General features: G+C 50.9%; 1 protein-coding gene across 7 annotated transcripts in view; it reads right to left on the minus strand.

Moving 5' to 3' along the window:
- OTOF (otoferlin) overlaps window positions 1–19889 on the minus strand; it is a 362878-nt gene that overhangs the window by 179602 nt on the left and 163387 nt on the right. For 6 of the 7 annotated variants that reach the window (XM_066594464.1, XM_066594452.1, XM_066594448.1 and 3 more), the window contains exons 3-4: window positions 12542–12630; window positions 5530–5629 (exon numbers count right to left, since the gene is read on the minus strand). In XM_066594464.1, the coding sequence (XP_066450561.1) occupies window positions 5530–5629; window positions 12542–12630 (189 nt within the window). Of the gene's footprint in view, window positions 1–5529; window positions 5630–12541; window positions 12631–13189; window positions 13269–19889 lie in introns of those variants that run through there. The other variant, XM_066594471.1, reaches the window with a different exon arrangement.

Raw genomic sequence — 19889 nt, forward strand, 5'->3', positions numbered from 1 at the left:
GCAGACAGTATCACACAGGATAGGATTAGATACACGGCTCAGCAGACAGTATCACACAGGATAGGATTAGATACACGGCTCAGCAGACAGTATCACACAGGATAGGATTAGATACACAGCTCAGCAGACAGTATCACACAGGATAGGATTAGATACACGGATCAGCAGACAGTATCACACAGGATAGGATTAGATACACAGCTCAGCAGACAGTATCACACAGGATAGGATTAGATACACGGATCAGCAGACAGTAACACACAGGATAGGATTAGATACACAGCTCAGCAGACAGTAACACACAGGATAGGATTAGATACACAGCTCAGCAGACAGTATCACACAGGATAGGATTAGATACACGGATCAGCAGACAGTATCACACAGGATAGAATTAGATACACGGCTCAGCAGACAGTATCACACAGGATAGGATTAGATACATGGCTCAGCAGACAGTATCACACAGGATAGGATTAGATACACAGCTCAGCAGACAGTATCACACAGGATAGGATTAGATACTCTGCAGCAGAGCACCTTACATTACAGCAGACAGTATCACACAGGATAGGATTAGATACACGGCTCAGCAGACAGTATCACACATGATAGGATTAGATACACGGCTCAGCAGACAGTATCACACAATGGGCTTAGGTACACCAGGTTATTAATTGAAATGATTATTAGTTCCCTTGTGTTTGCTACAATGTATCAGTGCAGCTAACAGTCCGGCGGGGCACAGATCTGTGCGGCCACTCTGATAAGCCAACTCCACAGCAGTCTATAGCAGCTCCTGGGATTTCCATCACAGATCACACGGCTTATATTGGGATGCTGGGAGGAAAAAAAATAAAAATAAAAAAAATTAATCGCTGGCGATTCGACAATTTTTAGCTGTGAGAAAAAACAAATTGCCATAAAAATGAATGCGTCTATATCCAATGATTTACACGGTAGGGGTCTTCAGGCGAAGCCAATAGCTGCGAGAAGGCGTTCATCTGAGTGAGGCGCCACACTGTAACGAGCCGCCCGCTGTGCGCGGAGGACACGGCCTCTGGGGTGTCAGTTTGTGGATGGAAACTAGAATGTCTCCATTCACTGACAGCAAGCAGAGATACTGAAGTGAATTACTAATTCTACTGGAGAACTCTCAAGACTATAAATGGCTGATCTCTTCAGATTTACACTTTCAGCTAGAAATGAAGCTTCTGCTCCAACTTCTTGGCTGATAACAGGGAGTAATAGATTTGCTGCACTGGGGAACGCAGAGAGACGTTTCCTAGACCCAGAAGACCCCGTTCAGGCGCTCGGCACATATATTGTATCAGACGGTAGGTGCGAGCGCAACTTCAAACACTCCGACTGCAGGGAACGCGTTCGCCAGATTCCCGGAGAAGATAATCTGGACAAATATAATTAATTTCCACAGTTTACACACTGAACAATGGAAGAAAAGATGATCCGCGAGAAATATCCTCAAACGCCGAGGGAACAGAACCGGAGCGGTTCATTTTAGGTTACTATGGTAACAGGAAATTACTGTTAGAACTTTATACTTTGTCTTTTCCACGGGCAAAATCCAAAAAAGACAGTAGAAGTGGGTCAACGAGACAGAAGCCCGAGACCTCACCATTGGTAGAAGCCCGAGACCTCACCCTTGGTAGAAGCCCGGGACGTCACCCTTGGTAGAAGCCCGGGACGTCACCCTTGGTAGAAGCCCGAGACGTCACCCTTGGTAGAAGCCCGAGACGTCACCCTTGGTAGAAGCCCGAGACGTCACCCTTGGTAGAAGCCCGAGACGTCACCCTTGGTAGAAGCCCGAGACGTCACCCTTGGTAGAAGCCCGAGACGTCACCCTTGGTAGAAGCCCGAGACGTCAGCACCGGTCGAAGGCCGGGACGTCAGCACCGGTCGAAGGCCGGGACGTCAGCACCGGTCGAAGGCCGGGACGTCAGCACCGGTCGAAGGCCGGGACGTCAGCACCGGTCGAAGGCCGGGACGTCACCACTGGTCGAAGGCTGTGGCCAGATCCCCGATGAGATGGAGCCATGGCTTTCACACGACATGTAAAGTGGTGAAGAGTTAGTTATCCCTTGATCAATGTCTTATAAAGAGACATTTATCTTAGGAAATGTTGAGAAAAAGTGAGGAAGAGGATGGAAACCATTGCATGAGCCAAGAAGGCTCAAACATGATGGGGACATTCAGGAGGATCACTGACAAACCGACCTGATAAAGAACTTTGTCTCTTCCACCAGTAGTCTCCACATCCAAAGTAGACAGTAGATGTGGGTCAACGAGACAGAGAGAAACGTTGAGACAAAGCGAGGAAGAGGAAGACCAGATCAAAGATGGATGGAGACCCTTGCATGAGTCATGAAGGCCCAAACAGGATTGGGGACGGTCAGGAGGACCCCTGCTTATATGGACAACTCATGAGAATATTAATCTAGAACTTGTAACTTTGTCTCTTCCACCAACGCCCTCCGAATCCAAAGTAGACAGTGGATATGTGTGATGACAGGATATTTGTAGACTGGCACCCATCTTTGCATGTCAATCTGCCACCTTTTTGGTCGGGGAAAGTTGAGTGGATTTAGGCAGATGGTTAAGTGTATCTCCTGCCATGCATCCATATTCAATCCACGGCCTCTCACTCCTGGACCAGAGGAGGCTTTGATGCCAGTTGCTCCTTTTGAGACAAGCAAGGGCACGATTTGGGCTCCATCTTACAAGAGTGGATGGTCAGGGGAGCTAGGAATTAGATGACCATGTGGTCCGCCCCGGGTGCCATACGTCTCAGGTTGGTGACTGTCAGACCCATAAACCCCAAAACTGTGATAATGTGGGTCAACAAGACTGATCTCCTGATGTAACCACTGGTAAAAGACCGTGGACGGCAGGAAGAGGATCCCTGACCAGATCAGGCCAGAGCTTCCACCCGACCGCTAAGTGTCCCCAGTGGTTTCCCATTTAGTGTGTAATGGTGACATGTATTTCCTCTGCCCATGTGCAGAACCTCACATTTATCAGTGTTACCCCTCAGCTGCCACTTTTCTCCCCCCAACTTATCCAGATCCTCTTGCGGTCTCCTTACATCCTCACAGTTTTGTGTCATCAGCAAATATTGATATTTTACTGCACAATCCGTCTACCAGATCATTAATACATATATTAAAAAGAATAGGGCTTAGTACTGCCCCCTGTGGTATCCCACTAGTAACAGTGACCCCTCCAATACTACCCCCTGTGGTACCCCACTAGTAATGGTGACCCCTCCAATACTACCCCCTGTGGTACCCCACTAGTAACAGTGACCTCTCCAATACTGACCCCTGTGGTACCCCACTAGTAATGGTGACCCCTCCAATACTACCCCCTGCGGTACCCCACTAGTAACAGTGACCTCTCCCATACTGTCCCCTGTGGTACCCCACTAGTAATGGTGACCTCTCCAATACTGACCCCTGTGGTACCCCACTAGTAACAGTGACCCCTCCTATACTGCCCCCTGTGGTACCACACTAGTAACAGTGACCTCTCCCATACTGTCCCCTGTGGTACCCCACTAGTAACAGTGACCTCTCCAATACTGACCCCTGTGGTACCCCACTAGTAACAGTGACCCCTCCTATACTGCCCCCTGTGGTACCCCACTAGTAACGGTGACCCCTCCAATACTGCCCCCTGTGGTACCCCAACTAGTAATGGTGACCCCTCCGATACTGTCCCCTGTGGTACCCAACTAGTAATGGTGACCCCTCCAATACTACCACCTGTGGTACCCCACTAGTAACAGTGATACCCCCTAATACTGCCACCTGTGATACCCCACTAGTAACAGTGACCTCTCCAATACTAACCCCTGTGGTATCCCACTAGTAACGGTGACCCCTCCAATACTGTCCCCTGTGGTACCTCACTAGTAACAGTGACCCCTCCAATACTAACCCCTGTGGTACCCCACTAGTAATGGTGACCCCTCCGATACTGCCCCTGGTGGTATCCCACAAGTAACAGTGACCCCTCCAATACTACCACCTGTGGTACCCCACTAGTAACAGTGACCCCCTCCAATACTGCCCCCTGTGGTACCCCACTAGTAACAGTGACCCCTCCAATACTGTCCCCTGTGGTACCCCACTAGTAACAGTGACCCCTCTAATACTGCCCCCTGTGGTACCCCACTAGTAACAGTGACCCGATCAGAGTATGTACCATTTATAACCCCCCTCTGCCTTCTATCACTGACCAGTTACTTACACACATTCTCGCCCAGACCAAGCATTCTCAGTTTATAGACCAACCCTTTATGTGGCACAGGATCAAACACTTTGGAAAGATCCAGATATACAAGATCCAGGGACTCCCCGGTCCAATCTAGAACTTACCTCCTCGTAGAAGCTGATCAGGTCAGTATGACAGGAGCGATCTCTCATAATCCCATGCCGATACGGAGTTATACAGCCATTTCCTTGAGGTCCTCCAGGATGGCATCTCTTAGAAACATTTTGCCCACAATACAAGTGAAGGTGCATTTAGACACAAAGATGATCGCTCAGAAGATGGCTTTTAAGTGATCATTTTGCATAAACTACTTCTTAGTACTAATGCCTATTAGTACCAATTAGTAGCATGTGAGCCGCTGGGCACTGTATTCAGAGAAGAGAGCACCCGCCGTTCCTGAATAAATTCGCTTTGTTCTGCCAGGGGGTGACAGCTGAGACAATGCTATCACAGAACACAGCGTGCGGTCCGTCTTATCAGCTCTTCTGCTGACCACAGAGCACAGCATGCGGTCCGTCTTATCAGCTCTTCTGCTGACCACAGAGCACAGCGTGCAGTCCGTCTTATCAGCTCTTCTGCTGACCACAGAGCACAGCGTGCGGTCCGTCTTATCAGCTCTTCTGCTGACCACAGAGCACAGCATGCGGTCCATCTTATCAGCTCTTCTGCTGACCACAGAGCACAGCATGCGGTCCGTCTTATCGGCTCTTCTGCCGAACTATAGATTTCATCCGAAAGCAGCATGCAGTGACAGGGGTGCTGTGGCCATCTTGGAACACCATAGAAAGCCCCCCCAGTAGCAGGCAGATTAAGTGCTGGGTAATATAGCTAGCCCCTCCGGTCCCGGTTCCAATTTTGTCCCCAGGATGCTTTGACACAAAGAATTATCTAGATTTGATACAATTGTAACAAACCCTCAGCTGCAAGTAGTATTAGGTTAGAAAGTGCTTTTGCCTCTGCATGCAAATAACGACTCCATTCACATACAGCAATCAGAGATCTTTCAGAAAATCAGAAGATGAAACATAAAGAATAATAGAAGTTGGAGAACTTTTCATTCTGCACTAAAACTGTATTAGCAGAAAATGGACAATCCCTTTAAGGACGGGCTAGAAGGTTCTAGAAGAGAAGGGCGATCCCCACGAAAATCTGCACTCCTGGTGAAGCACATCAGCGTTATCAGGATGGGAGTCCCAGTCAGCAGGGCAGAGTACGCGGCGTTACACTGATACATACGCGGATGGCAGAGTTGTTGTCATCAATCAGAGTGTCCATCACTTCCAGCTGAGCCTCTTCGACCACTTTTTGGAGTACCATTCGAAATGTCCCAATGAGTCTGAAAAGAGAGAAATCCAGATATGTATCCATATAAATAAATACAAGGCAGCCATCTCTTTCTTACTTCCTTGCCTGTGTGTCAGTCTTTACTGCACCTCTGGAATTATATTCATGAGCAATGAGCCCAGGCTACAGCTATATCCTGTTAATGTGTTGTCTGTGGTGCATTATATTGTGAGAGAATAGATAATAATGATATATGGGTGGTAGGAAGACTGGAAGAGTTGTCATGGGGAAAACCTAACAGGAAGACGACAAGGAAGAAAAAGACACTTTGATGCTTTACAGTATCTTATCAGGAGTCTAGGAAAGCTGGGTGATAACCCGTGTGGCTGCCATAATGGTGGTTTGGCGAAACGCAGTCATGGAATAGCGGCGTTATGGCGACTTCCTCTCGCTCCGGAGCGTGTATACTAGCAGTGTGAATAATTGAGGGCCGGATCGGGTGTTTTCTGCGGCGATCCTTCCTCCTCCTCGCGATGCATTATTTATACCGCTTGTTACTTGCAGGTCATTCATTATTCACCGCTCGCCGTCTTCTCCGTCCAACGCAGGAACTGGCAGGCTGCAAATGGTCAGTGACAAGATCTGTGCTGCATTAAACCGGTAGTCCGAGACTGGAAAACATGCCTTCTTCCTAAAACAGCGCCACTCCTGTCCTTCAGTTATATTGCAACTTAGCCACATTCAATTCAATAGGACTGAACTGCAATACCTAGAACATCCTATGGAGAAGTGTGGCGCTGTGCCTGGAAGGAAGCGGCTAGGATTTTCTAATTCTGGACAACCCTTTTATACGGAGTAACAATGTTGCTTGATCACTGGGCTGCATAAATATGGAAACAATCAGCCGACAAGCAACCAAACACTCGCAAGCTGACGACAAGGATGTAACAAGAGATTGCCACCTATAGTCATAAACAATCCGTCCTGCGGTCCATCTCAGGCAGATCTGTAAATGCTGAGAGTTGTGGTGATTAGATGAACGGTCTTGTCACCAGAAGCCCTAAAACTGGTTCCCCCTTGGCCAATAAGAGGCTCTCGGAGGCTCCTTGTGTGTAGTGACCTCTTCTTCCGCCTTTAGAGCTTGTTGACCACTAGACGTCTCAATGGAGAGAAGTGATTTCACCCCATTACCAGAGTCTGGGAGGGGCGCATTATTAGGATGGGAGAAGCTGAATGGTCGTATCTATGAGTTGTCACCCAACAGGCCGTTCTGACCATGTTGGGAACAATGGATGTGTGAGGGCACATAAGGTGACCAGGCTCAGGACCCCCAGCAGACCACCAGTAGAGAGAAGCATCTGACCAGACTGTTGGGAGGTGTTGTGACCAGTGGATGGGGGCACACAAGGTGACCGGGCTCAGGACGCCCCCTACAGACCACCAGTAGAGAGGAGCGTCTGACCTGACTGTAAGGGGGTGTTGGGACCAGTGGATGGGGGCACACAAGGTGACCGGGCTCAGGACGCCCCCTACAGACCACCAGTAGAGAGGAGCATCTAACCAGACTGTTTGGAGGTGTTGGGGCCAGTGAATGTGTGAGGGCGCACAAGGTGACGGGGCTCAGGAAGCCCCCTACAGACCACTAGTAGAGAGGAGCGTCTGACCAGACTGTTAAGAGGTGTTGGGACCAGTGGAAGGGGGCACACAAGGTGACCGGGCTCAGAACCCCTACAGACCACCAGTAGAGAGGAGCGTCTGACCAGACTGTTAGGAGGTGTTGGGACCAGTGGAAGGGGGCACACAAGGTGACCGGGCTCAGAACCCCTACAGACCACCAGTAGAGAGGAGCGTCAGACCAGACTGTTGGGGGTGTTGGGACCAGTGGATGGGGGGCACACAAGGTGACGGAGCTCAGGACAGCCCCTACAGACCACTAGTAGAGTGGAGCGTCTGACCAGATTGTTAGGAGATTTGGGGCCAGTGGATGTGTGGGAACACACAAAGTCACTGGGCTCAGAACAACCCCTACAGCCCACCAGTAGAGAGGAGCATCTGACCAGACTGTTAAGAGGGTGTTGGGAACAGTGGATGGGGGCACACAAGGTGACCGGGCTCAGGACGCCCCCTACAGACCACTAGTAGAGAGGAGCATCTGACCAGACTGGTAGGAGGTGTTCGGACCCGTGGCTGGGGGCACAGAAGATGACCAGGCTCAGGTCGCCGACTACAAGTAGAGTGGAGCATCTGACAAGACTGTTAGAAGGTGTTCCGACCAGTGGATGTGTGAGGACACACAAGGCAACTGGAATTAGGAAGCCCCCTACAGACCACCAGTAGAGAGGAGCATTTGACAAGACTATTAGGGGCTGTTGGGACCAGTGGTTTGGGGTACACAATGTGACTGGGCTCAGGATTCTCCCTAAAGAATACCAGTAGAAAGGAGTGTTTGGCCAGACTGTTAGGGGGTTTTGGGACCAGTGGATGTGTGAGGGCACACAAGGTGACCGGGCTTAGTACACCCTCTACAGACCAACAAAACAGAGGGCCATCTGACCAGACTGTTAGGTGTTGGGACTAGTAGATGCGTCAGGGCACAAAAGGTGACCGGGCTCAGGACGCCCCCTACAGACCACCAGTAGAGAGAAGTGTCTGACCAGACTGTTAGGAGGTGTTCAGAGCAGTGGATGGAGGCACACAAGATGCTCCCTACAGACCACCAGTAGAAAGGAGCATCTGACCAGACTGTTAGGAGGTGTTTGGATCTGTGAATGGGGGCACACAAGGTAACCGGGTGCAGGACCCCCGACAGACCACCAGTAGAGAGGAGCATCTGACCAGACTGTTAGGCAGTGTTGGAACCAGTGGATGGGGGCACACATGGTGACCAGAGTTGGTACAACAGGGTACTGGAGCCTCCATGCCCCCCCGTATCACGTCTTGCATCCAAGCTACAGGCGGCCCAACATGGTACTAGAGGCTTCATGCCCCCCGTATCACATCTTGTATCCAAGTTAGAGGTGGTACAACAGGGTACTAGAGCCTCCATGCCCCTCCGTATCACTTCTTATATCCAACCTAGAGGCGGTACAACAGGGTACTAGAGCCTCCATGCCCACTTCTATCACATCTCGTATCCAGGCTAGAGGTGGTACAACAGGGTGCTAGAGCCTCCATGCCCACCTGTATCACATCTTGTATCAAAGCCATAATATGCAGAGGGGCTGTAAGAATTGTTGTATTGTGGTTTGCTGTGCATTTCCACCCTGTAATTATCAACTAACAATGACCGCCAGAGAGCCCCCGTAGGAGTGATCCCCACAGAGCCCCCCGTAGGAGTGATCCCCACAGAGCCCCCGTAGGAGTGATCCCCACAGAGCCCCCGTAGGAATGATCCCCACAGAGCCCCCGTAGGAGTGATCCCCACAGAGCCCCCGTAGGAGTGACCCCCACAGAGCCCCCGTAGGAGTGACCACCACAGAGCCCCCGTAGGAGTGACCACCACAGAGCCCTCGTAGGAGTGACCCCCACAGAGGCCCCCGTAGGAGTGATTCACACAGAGCCCCCGTTGGAGTGATCCCCACAGAGCCCCCGTAGGAGTGATCCCCACAGAGCCCCCGGGGGAGTGATCCCCACAGAGCCCCCGGGGGAGTGATCCCCACAGAGCCCCCGGGGGAGTGATCCCCACAGAGCCCCCGGGGGAGTGATCGCCACAGAGCTCCCGGGGGAGTGATCCCCACAGAGCCCCCGGGGGAGTGACCCCCACAGAGCCCCCGTAGGAGTGATCCCCATGGTGTCCCCATAACAGTGTGTTATCCACAAATCTCCCATAGTGATCATAGTCACAGTGCCCCCACAGCAGTGACATCCCCAGTGATATCCGCAGCCATCAGTACGAGGCGGGGCACTCCCCACAGTCTGCTAAATGCTGGCTGCTCCCCCCTTTAGTCCGGGGATCTAACTGTTTCCTAATTAGCCATGTGATGAGTGACGAGCGGCGCCCTGCGAGGTGACGGCTTCTTATCTCCATCACTTAATAATTCATGTGCGTTGTGCGCGGCCGGATCCGATGCCTCTTGTTATCGGAGACCTCCATTATTTATCGCGCCGCTGTCCGCGCTGTGTTGTTTGATCAGTGAAGCCCCTCTTATGATGCCGTATAGCATCACTCTGGCCTCCCACAATCCCCTGCAACACAGCAGTCTCCTAGCTGGGGAAGACTTGTAGTTCTGCTCAGCATCAGTTTCCTGGTTGATGAATAGAATGCCAGAGGTACAGTATAGACTGACACATACACAGGCAAGGCTGAAAGACCGAGGGACCAGAGAGGATATCAATGCAAGATGTATAAGCCAGGCCTCCTCATGATGCTGACTCCGTATGGCCGCCGGACGTATATGGGCTTGTGGGGCTGTGCATGCACTGCTATATACTGACATGTTATGTGTCACTTACTGATCACAAGGACCCCCAAAATACTGGCCATTGCAAAAGGGGCGTGGCTAATCACTACATGTGTTTGAAACTCTGTCATTCTAGTGGCGCTAACTACTAATTTGGCCCACTTCATACTAATTGGGTACAACTGACCCCCACAGTGGCCCCAGTAATAATAGTGACCACAATAGTGGCCCCAGTAGTAATAGTGACCACAATAGTGGCCCCAGTAGTAATAGTGACCACAATAGTGGTCCCAGTAGTAATAGTGACCACAATAGTGGCCCCAGTAGTAATAGTGACCACAATAGTGGCCCCAGTAGTAATAGTGACCACAATAGTGGTCCCAGTAGTAATAGTGACCACAATAGTGGCCCCAGTAGTAATAGTGACCACAATAGTGGCCCCAGTAGTAATAGTGACCACAATAGTGGCCCCAGTAGTAATAGTGACCACAATAGTGGTCCCAGTAGTAATAGTGACCCCCACAGTGGCCCCAGTAATAATAGTGACCACAATAGTGGCCCCAGTAGTAATAGTGACCACAATAGTGGCCCCAGTAGTAATAGTGACCACAATAGTGGTCCCAGTAGTAATAGTGACCACAATAGTGGCCCCAGTAGTAATAGTGACCACAATAGTGGTCCCAGTAGTAATAGTGACCCCCACAATGGCCCCAGTAGTAATAGTGACTCTCATAGTGGCCTCAGTAGTAACAGTGATCCCCAGAGTGGCCCCAAGTAATGGAAATGTAATTAATTACCTGCGAGTTACTGCATATCACACTGGCGTATAGAGCATGTGTAATACGCAGTAAAAATATGCCCGTGTGAGCCCAGCCCTTGTAGCCCCAGCAGTAATAGAAATCCCTGAAGTAGCCCCAGTAGTAATAGTGACCCCCATTAGTGGCCCCAGTATTAATAGAGACCCCCACAATGGCCCCAGTAGTAATAGTGATCCCCCAGAGTGGCCCGAGTAGTAATAGTGACCCCTATAATGCCCTCAGTAGTAATAGTGACCCCCACAGTGGCCCCAGTAGTAATGGTGAACCCTATAGTGGCCCCAGTAGTAATACTGACTCCCATAGTGGCCTCAGTAGTAATAATGACCCCTACTGTGGCCTCAGTAGTAATAGTAACCCTCACAGTGGCCCTAGTAGTAACAGTGACCCCCATAGTGGCCCCAGTAGTAATAGTGACCCCCACAGTGGCCCTAGTAGTAATAATGACCCCCACAGTGGCCCTAGTAGTAATAGTGACCCCCACAGTGGTCCCAGTAGTAATAGTGACCCCCACAGTGGTCCCAGTAGTAATAGTGACCCCCACAGTGGTCCCAGTAGTAATAGTGACTCCCATAGTGGCCTCAGTAGTAATAGTGACTCCCATAGCGGCCCCCAGTAGTAATAGTGACCCCCACAGTGGCCCCAGTAGTAATAGTGACTCCCATAGTGGCCTCAGTAGTAATACTCACCCCATTACAGACCCAGTAGTAAGTGTCCCTGTTAGGCTGGGCTCACATGCCTTACACTGTTGTTACACCTGTGGAGTTGGCTGTGACTCTGTGTACGGCAGCGTATGACAGCCTCCTCACTCATGCGGTCATGCGCAGTACACCTGTTTTTGTGGTTTTTTGTTTAGATTTCCCACAACAGCGCCCAGAGAGAACAGTGGGCTGTATTGCCTGTATATACGCGGCAAAATAGAACATGCTGCATTCTTTCTGCACTCGCACATTACACATTGTAATTAATTAACCTGCGAGTTACTGCATATCACACTGGCATACAGAGCCCGCGTAATACGCAGTAAAAATACACCCGTGTGAGCCCATCCTTAGTAGCCCCGGTAGTAATAGAAATCCCTAAAGTGGTCCCAGTAGTAATAATGACCCCCACAGTGACCCCAGTAGTAATAGTAACCCCCACAGTGACCCCAGTAGTAATAGTGAACCCTATAATGGCCCCAGTAGTAATATTGACCCTCATTAGTGGCCCCAGTAGTAATAGTGACCTCCATTAGTGGCCCCAGTAGTAACAGTGACCCCCATTTGTGGCCCCAGTAGTAATAGTGACCCCCATTAGTGGCCCCAGTAGTAATAGTGACCCCCATTAGTGGCCTCAGTAGTAATAGTGACCCCCCCCCCCCCCCCCACCATTAGTGGCCCCAGTAGCAATAGTGACCCCACAGACTCACACAGGGTCCAGGAGTATTCCCCCGGGAGTCTGTATTTGTACACGTACTGCATGTAGCGTGGCCTCCGCTACATGCAAGGTTATAGTGCTGCAAGAAGTGAGATATAAATGGGCGTGCCATCATCCTGCTGCTTCTTCTGCGTGTCAGTTTTCACTGTAGTTCTGACATTCTATTCAGAAACAGATTAGTGGTCTCTTTTCTGATAGGAGACTAATACATGAATCCATAGCAGAGGGGAAGCTGCAGCCATAGCTGTGATCTGTGGGGGCTCGTGCATTACCCATAGTCACCACTGATACGCCTCCTGTAGATGGCGCTGATGAGAACGCCACACTCACCTGTTGGTGAAGACTTTGCTGTAGTTAAACACTTGTATTTCCAGCATCTCGTTCCCATCGATGTTACTGGCGATCGGCCAGCGGAAAGTCTGGAAGAAGACAGAAGTGTTATTACACAGAGCTCAACTATAATACCGCCATACCATTATATAATGCCGAGATTATACCGCCATCCTGTTATACAGTGCTGAGATAATACCGCTATCCTGTTATATAGTGCCAAGATATTACCACCATACCATTATATAGTGCCGAGATAATACCGCAATACCCTTGTATGGTGCCGAGACACTAACGCCATACTGTTATATAGTGCTATGATAATACTACCATACTGTTAAATAGTGCTGAGATTATACTAGTGTACTGTTATATGGTGCCGAAATTAAACCGCCATACTATTATAGAGTGCAGTGATTATAACTCTATACTGTTATATAGTGTTGAGATAATACTGCTATACTGTTATATAGTGCAGAGATTATACCGCCATACCATTATATAGTGCAGAGATTATACTGCTATACTATTAAATAGTGCTGAGATAATACTGCCATACTGTTATATAGCGCAGAGATAATACCGCTATACTGGTATATAGTGCCGAGGTAATACCGCAATACTGTTATATAGTTAGGCCCTACTCACACGCGTCCGGCAAAATGCTGCATTTTATTTTAACTTTTGGATACAGGTTGCTGCCTCTGACAGCGGGATTAAGGCTGCCTGTCCACGGGCCAGACGGAATATTGTCTGACAGTTCCTTGCGGTGAGCCTATCTATTGTGATGGGTGATGAGCTGAGCTAAGCCGTGATTGGCTGAGGGGGGATTCATTTGGAAGGTGCTTCTGAAAGGGAGATAATATAAGACGGTGCACTTCCTGTTTAGTTCAGCTTACAGAAGAGATCACAGAGAAGAGATGCAGGGAGGGAAGGGATTTCTCCATCCCTACCCCGCTGATGCAGCATACGGCACCTGATAACTGCAGGATTATCACCAGCCTTTGACTCGGCTGGGAAGAAATGCCAAGCATCATGTTGGAGCTGTTGGGCATCGCCATTAGGAGGTTCCACCCTCACCCGTGACGTAGCAGCGCCCCGAGTAGAGCGACACCACTGTAAAGCCCTGGCCTCTGATAGGGATTAAACAAGACTAAGCCCGCCCCTCTCTCAGGGCAGAAGCCTAGGAAAAGCTTTGGTGCCACTGGGATGCAAGATACGGAGGAGATGCAGCAGAGCTGGATAGGCTACGGGCGTCAACAGACAATGGAGTCGTGGCCATTTCAAAAGGCAAAAGAGCGTCTGTATAGCCCAGCTGTGGAACAGTCGTATAGATAGCAACCAACACGATCCCTGACGACATGGGGGCGAAGATGGGGAGTCAGCCATGTCACTGGGGTGAAGCGTTCCGCAGAGCAAGGGAAGAGAGGAACACTGTTACTCCCCCACATGGCCAGTCACCACGAGCCCTGATGACATTGGGGCTAAGATGGGGAGCCAGCCATGTCCCTGGGGTGAAGCGTCCCGCAGAGCGAGGGAAGAAAGAGAGACTGTTACTCCCCCACATGGCCAATCACCATGAGCCCTGATGACATTAGGGCTAAGATGGGGAGCCAGCCATGTCCCTGGGGTGAGGTGTTCCACAGAGCGAGGGAAGAGAGGAAGACTGTTACCCCCCCCCCACATGGCCAGTCACCACGAGCCCTGACGACATGGGGGCTAAGATGGGGAGCCAGCCATGTCACTGGGGTGAAGCGTCCCGCAGAGCGAGGGAAGAGAGGAAGATTGTTACTCCCCCACATGGCCAGTCACCACGAGCCCTGACGACATGGGGACTAAGATGGGGAGCCAGCCATGTCACTGGGGTGAAGCGTTCCACAGAGCGAGGGAAGAGAGGAAGACTGTTACCCCCCCCCCCCCACATGGCCAGTCACCACGAGCCCTGACGACATGGGGGCTAAGATGGGGAGCCAGCCATGTCACTGGGGTGAAGCGTTCCACAGAGTGAGGGAAGAGAGGGAGACTGTAACTCCCCACACATGGCCATGGCCAACAACCACGAGCCCTGATGACATTGGTGCTAAGATGGGGTTTCCTCCACCGGTCAGGGTGGAGGAAACCAGGCACCGCTCATCACCAGCCCAATACCATCCCTACAGTGAAGCCTGGTGGTGGAGCATCATGCTGGGGGAGGGGAGACAAGTCAGGGTGGAGGAAACCAGGCGCCGCTCATCCCCGGCCCAATACTGTGCCTATAGTGAAGCCTGGTGGTGGAGCATTATGCTGGGGAGGGGAGACCGGTCTGGGTGGAGGAAACCAGGCACTGCTCATCACCTCCCCAATTCCATCCCTACAGTAAAGCCTGGTGGTGGAGCATCATGATGAGGAACAAGGAGACTGATCAGGGTGGAGGAAACCAGGCGCTCATCACCTGCCCAATACCATCCCTACAGTGAAGCCTGGTGGTGGAGCATCATGCTGGGGGAGGGGAGACCGGTCAGGGTGGATGGAAACCAGGCGCCGCTCATCACCTGTCCAATACCATCCCTACAGTGAAGCCTGGTGGTGGAGCATCATGCTGGGGGAGTGGAGACCAGTCAGGGTGGATGGAAACCAGGCGCCGCTCATCACTTGCCCAATACCATCCCTACAGTAAAGCCTGCTGGTGGAGCATCATGATGAGGAACAAGGAGACTGATCAGGGTGGAGGAAACCAGGCGCCGCTCATCACCGGCCCAATATTATGCCTACAGTGAAGCCTGGCAGTGGCAGCATCATGCTGGGGGAGGGGAGACCGCTCAGGGTGGAGGAAACCAGGAGCCGCTCATCACCTTCCCAATACCATCCCTACAGTGAAGCCTGGCAGTGGCAGCATCATGCTGGGGGAGGGGAGACCGCTCAGGGTGGAGGAAACCAGGCGCCGCTCATCACCTTCCCAATACTATGCCTACAGTGAAGCTGTGATAGACATGATGATTATTTAGTATAAAATGTCTATCGATTTGTATAAACCAAATGTGTTATGCTGTTGTAATGACTTTTAGCTCTGGAGTTTGATCGACACACAATCTAATCATGGTATTTGCTAAACAATGGGATGGTGAAGGATGTATTATGTAATGTTAGCTAAATACATAGGGATTGCACAAGAAGCCTCTAAGAGTTAAGGGCCATAGTGTTATGTGTAGATCTGTGTTCAATACTGAGTGTTTACCTAGGCCCCCTTCCACTCCTCACACAATCTATTTAAACAATGATTTGTCAACTACACAGAATTCCTTAAGGTTGTCTGCATGCTAAAGCAGACAAAGTCCACACTATGGCGGACGTGAGGAAGGGTGGGCAGAGAGGCGGGAGATTCTATATAATCCAGCGAATAAGAATATATATATGTTACTGATGTAATCTGTTAAACGCCCATAAAGGGCAGGTGTTATCCTTTTCAATAAAAAGGCCTGTCTGGATGTCTCTCCCAGGAGAGCCATTTTGAGCATGAGACTGATACCTCGTGTTTGACTTGGTCAGTGTGCGCATACTGCTTCTACACAATTAGGAAGCTACAAAATACCCCGAAGCCTGCTGGAGAAACCATAATCCAGATCAAAGCCTGGTGGTGGAGCATCTTGCTGGGGGAGGGGAGACCGGTCAGGGTGGATGGAAAGCTGAATGGCTCAAAGTACAGAGATAATAAACACCTGATCCAGAGAGCAAGGGACCTCAGACCGGGCAGAAATGGTCTCCTTCCAACCAGACAATGACCCTAAGACCCCAACCAAGACCTGACAATGGCTGTGCACAGCCGGCCCCCATTCAACCTGACAGAGGGCAGAAAATCCCTAAATCCAGGGGTGCAAACCTTGTGGGATCATCCCTATGAAGACTGGAATCGCTGCCAGAGGGGCTTCACTAAGTGCTGAGTTTTCTCTTTCTTAAAAAAGTTACAAGGATTGCTCGGGCTCTGATGTCACTTTGTCATTATGGGGTCCTGAGTGCAGAATGAGGGGGACACAACATAACATGTAAGAAGAGGCTGTGAGGACTTACCGTATGCAGTGCAGTGCTCACATAATGTACTGTCATAGAGTTCCCACTGACATATACTGCTTACATAGTACTGCCGAATACAGGTACCCCCACACCATGCTGATATATAGCTGTCACGTAACACTGCAGTCCTATGTAACCCCACAGATAACAGTGATAATTGAGTACAGATAATGTAGTAGATGTCACCTGCAGTCCTATGTAACCCCACAGATAATGTAGTAGCTGTCACCTGCAGTCCTATGTAACCCCACAGATAATGTAGTAGATGTCACCTGCAGTTCTATGTAACCCCACAGATAATGTAATAGATGTCACCTGCATTCCTATGTAACCCCACAGATAATGTAGTAGCTGACACCAGCAGTCCTATGTAACCCCACAGATAATGTAGTTGATGTCACCTGCAGTCCTATGTAACCCCACAGATAACAGTGATAACTGAGTATAGATAATGTAGTAGATGTCACCGGCAGCCCTATATAACACCACAGATAACAGTGATAACTGAGTACAGATAATGTAGTAGATATCAACGGCAGTCCTATGTAACCCCATAGATAATGTAGTAGTGGTCACCAACAGTCCTATGTAACCCCACAGATAATGTAGTAGATGTCACCGGCAGTCCTATGTAACCCCACAGATAACAGTGATAACTGAGTACAGATAATGTAGTAGATGTCACCTGCAGTCCTATGTAACCCCACAGATCATGTAGTAGATGTCACCGGCAGTCCTATGTAACACCACAGATAACAGTGAGCCCCCACTTCCCCCAGTAGACGTATGTTCTGTCTGTTCTGTCGGATTACCCAGAAGCCTCTGAGCTCCGCGGCTGCACTGAAGGTGAAACAAACCTGGCACATAACATCACAAGTATTGGCGCGGGCGTAGAGCGTTTACGGCAGAATCCCAGGAGGCGCAGACACTGCGGCCCCCGAACCCCCAAAGGCCTCATTTATTCTTCACTACGCAGCGCAGAGATGGTTCGCAGGAGCCCGGCGGCTCATTAGTGGTGACCTCCACTAGTACCACCGCCGCTGGGACCCAGGAAATACAGAACATCAAACAGCTGAGGTGCCGTCACATCTGCAGCCGCTCGGTTTTTCTGGTCTTGATCTCCTTGCCATAAAGCGGCTTTACAGATGAGATTCTCACAGGAGCCAGCACCCGTGCTGCCCCCATACTCCCAGAGCCCAGCGCTGCCCCCGTACACCCCCCCCCCCGTGCTGCCCCCGTACTTCCAGCATCCTGCGCTGCCCCCGTACAACCCCCCCCCGTGCTGCCCCCGTACTTCCAGCATCCCACGCTGCCCGCGTACTTCCAGCATCCCGCGCTGCCCCCGTACTTCCAGCATCCCGCGCTGCCCGCGTACTTCCAGCATCCCGCGTTGCCCGCGTACTTCGCCCCCCCCCACGCTGCCCCCGTACTTCGCCCCCACCCGTGCTGCCCCTGTACTTCGCCCCCCCCACGCTGCCCCCGTACTTCGCCCCCACCCGTGCTGCCCCTGTACTTCGCCCCCCCACGCTGCCCCTGTACTTGCCCCCCCCCGTGTTGCCCCCGTACTTCGCCCCCCCCGTGCTGCCCCCGTACTTCGCCCCCCCCCGTGCTGCCCCCGTACTTCGCCCCCCCCACGCTGCCCCCGTACTTCCAGCGCCATATAAGCTCTTCACCTATACGCTTCTTCTAGACATGAACACACGATTTCCCCGTCTGATCGCTCAGTGTTAACAAGGGGTTAACGTCTTATATGTTCTTTGCAATAAAAGTAGAGAATAAACACATTAAGATGAATAAAAATAATCGATTGACTTAGTTTCCCTTAATTGCATCTGGATGTCTGCCTCCTCCCAGTCGCCCCCTCCGGGTGATATAACGGCGTTACACCATCGGGGTATTCTCCCTACAGCTGCAGTCACATATTGCTCAGGAATCTCTCCCCAGCATAGTTGCAGAAGTTCCCACAAATGTGCTGCTCTGCTTTCCCCTTCTGTCCAGTACATCAGTACATCCCAAACAAGCTCAATGGGGTTTAAGTCTGGAGACTGTGCAAGCCAGGGCCTCCGATGATGTCATGTCATGTAATACCCTGTGTGGGAGGAGTCAGGGATCACATGACCACTGGGGCTGTGTGTATGTGTGTGTCAGTGTCAGTGTCAGGATGGATGTAGTGCAGCTGTGTGTGTTGTGTGTGGGGGTCAGAATGGATGTAGCGGAGCTATGTGTGTGGGGGTCAGAATAAATGTAGGGGAGCTGTGTGTACGATGTGTATGGGGGTCAGATTGAATGTAGTGGAGCTGTGTATGTGATGTCTGGGGATCAGGATTGATGTAGGGAGTTGTGTGTGTGTGATGTGTGGGGATCAGGATGGATGTAGTGGAGTTGTGTGTGCGATGTGTCAGGGTCAGGATGGATGTCCGGCCGGCGCTGCAGTGACAGTGTTGGTACCCAAGGAGGAGGGAGGAGGAGCACCACATGCGATACGATGTAGTGTACCATGTACTGCATGTAATCTTGTATGTTTAGGTGGTATACGTTATACCAGCTGTACATATAATCATGTACAGGATATATCCAGGTTACATCAGCATCACTATATACAGGGGAGGTATATCTCCTGTATATAGTGATATGGACCATGCTGGGGTAACCTGGGTACCTCATGTATATAATTATATATGTGTAGATTGTTTGTGAGTGTCTGCAGCGTGTTCTCGCGAGTAGATAATGTGTGAATCAAGCTAAACGTCATCTACTAGCGAAAACACGCTGGACGGGATCCAAGAGATAAATGAGGGGGAAAAAATGCTTTGATAAGCCACACCCCCGACACGCCCTTTTTTAAAACCATGGCCGTTATTTTTCCGTGACAAAGGTGGCAACCCTAACCACGAGAGAACCCCTGGAGGCTGCTGAGTAAAGGGTGAGTGTGGCCTAAGTTGGTAGCCATGAGAACCTCTGCAGCCTGCTGAGCAGAGGCTGGGTGTGTCCTGAGTCACTAGCCATGAGAAGCTTTGGAGCCTGCTGAGTAGAGGCTGGCTGTGGCCTGAGTCATGAGCAGTGAGAACCCCTGGAGCCTGCTGAGCAGAGGCTGGCTGTGGCCTGAGTCATGAGCAGTGAGAACCCCTGGAGCCTGCTGAGCAGAGGCTGGCTGTGGCCTGAGTCATGAGCATTGAGAACCCCAGGAGCCTGCTGAGTAGAGGCTGGGTATGGCCTGAGTCATGAGCCACGATAACCCCTGGAGCCTGCTGAGCAGAGGCTGGGTATGGCCTGAGTAATGAGCAGTGAGAACCCCTGGAGC

The sequence above is a fragment of the Eleutherodactylus coqui genome, chromosome 1, assembly GCF_035609145.1.
Source record: "Eleutherodactylus coqui strain aEleCoq1 chromosome 1, aEleCoq1.hap1, whole genome shotgun sequence".
Taxonomy (NCBI): domain Eukaryota; kingdom Metazoa; phylum Chordata; class Amphibia; order Anura; family Eleutherodactylidae; genus Eleutherodactylus; species Eleutherodactylus coqui.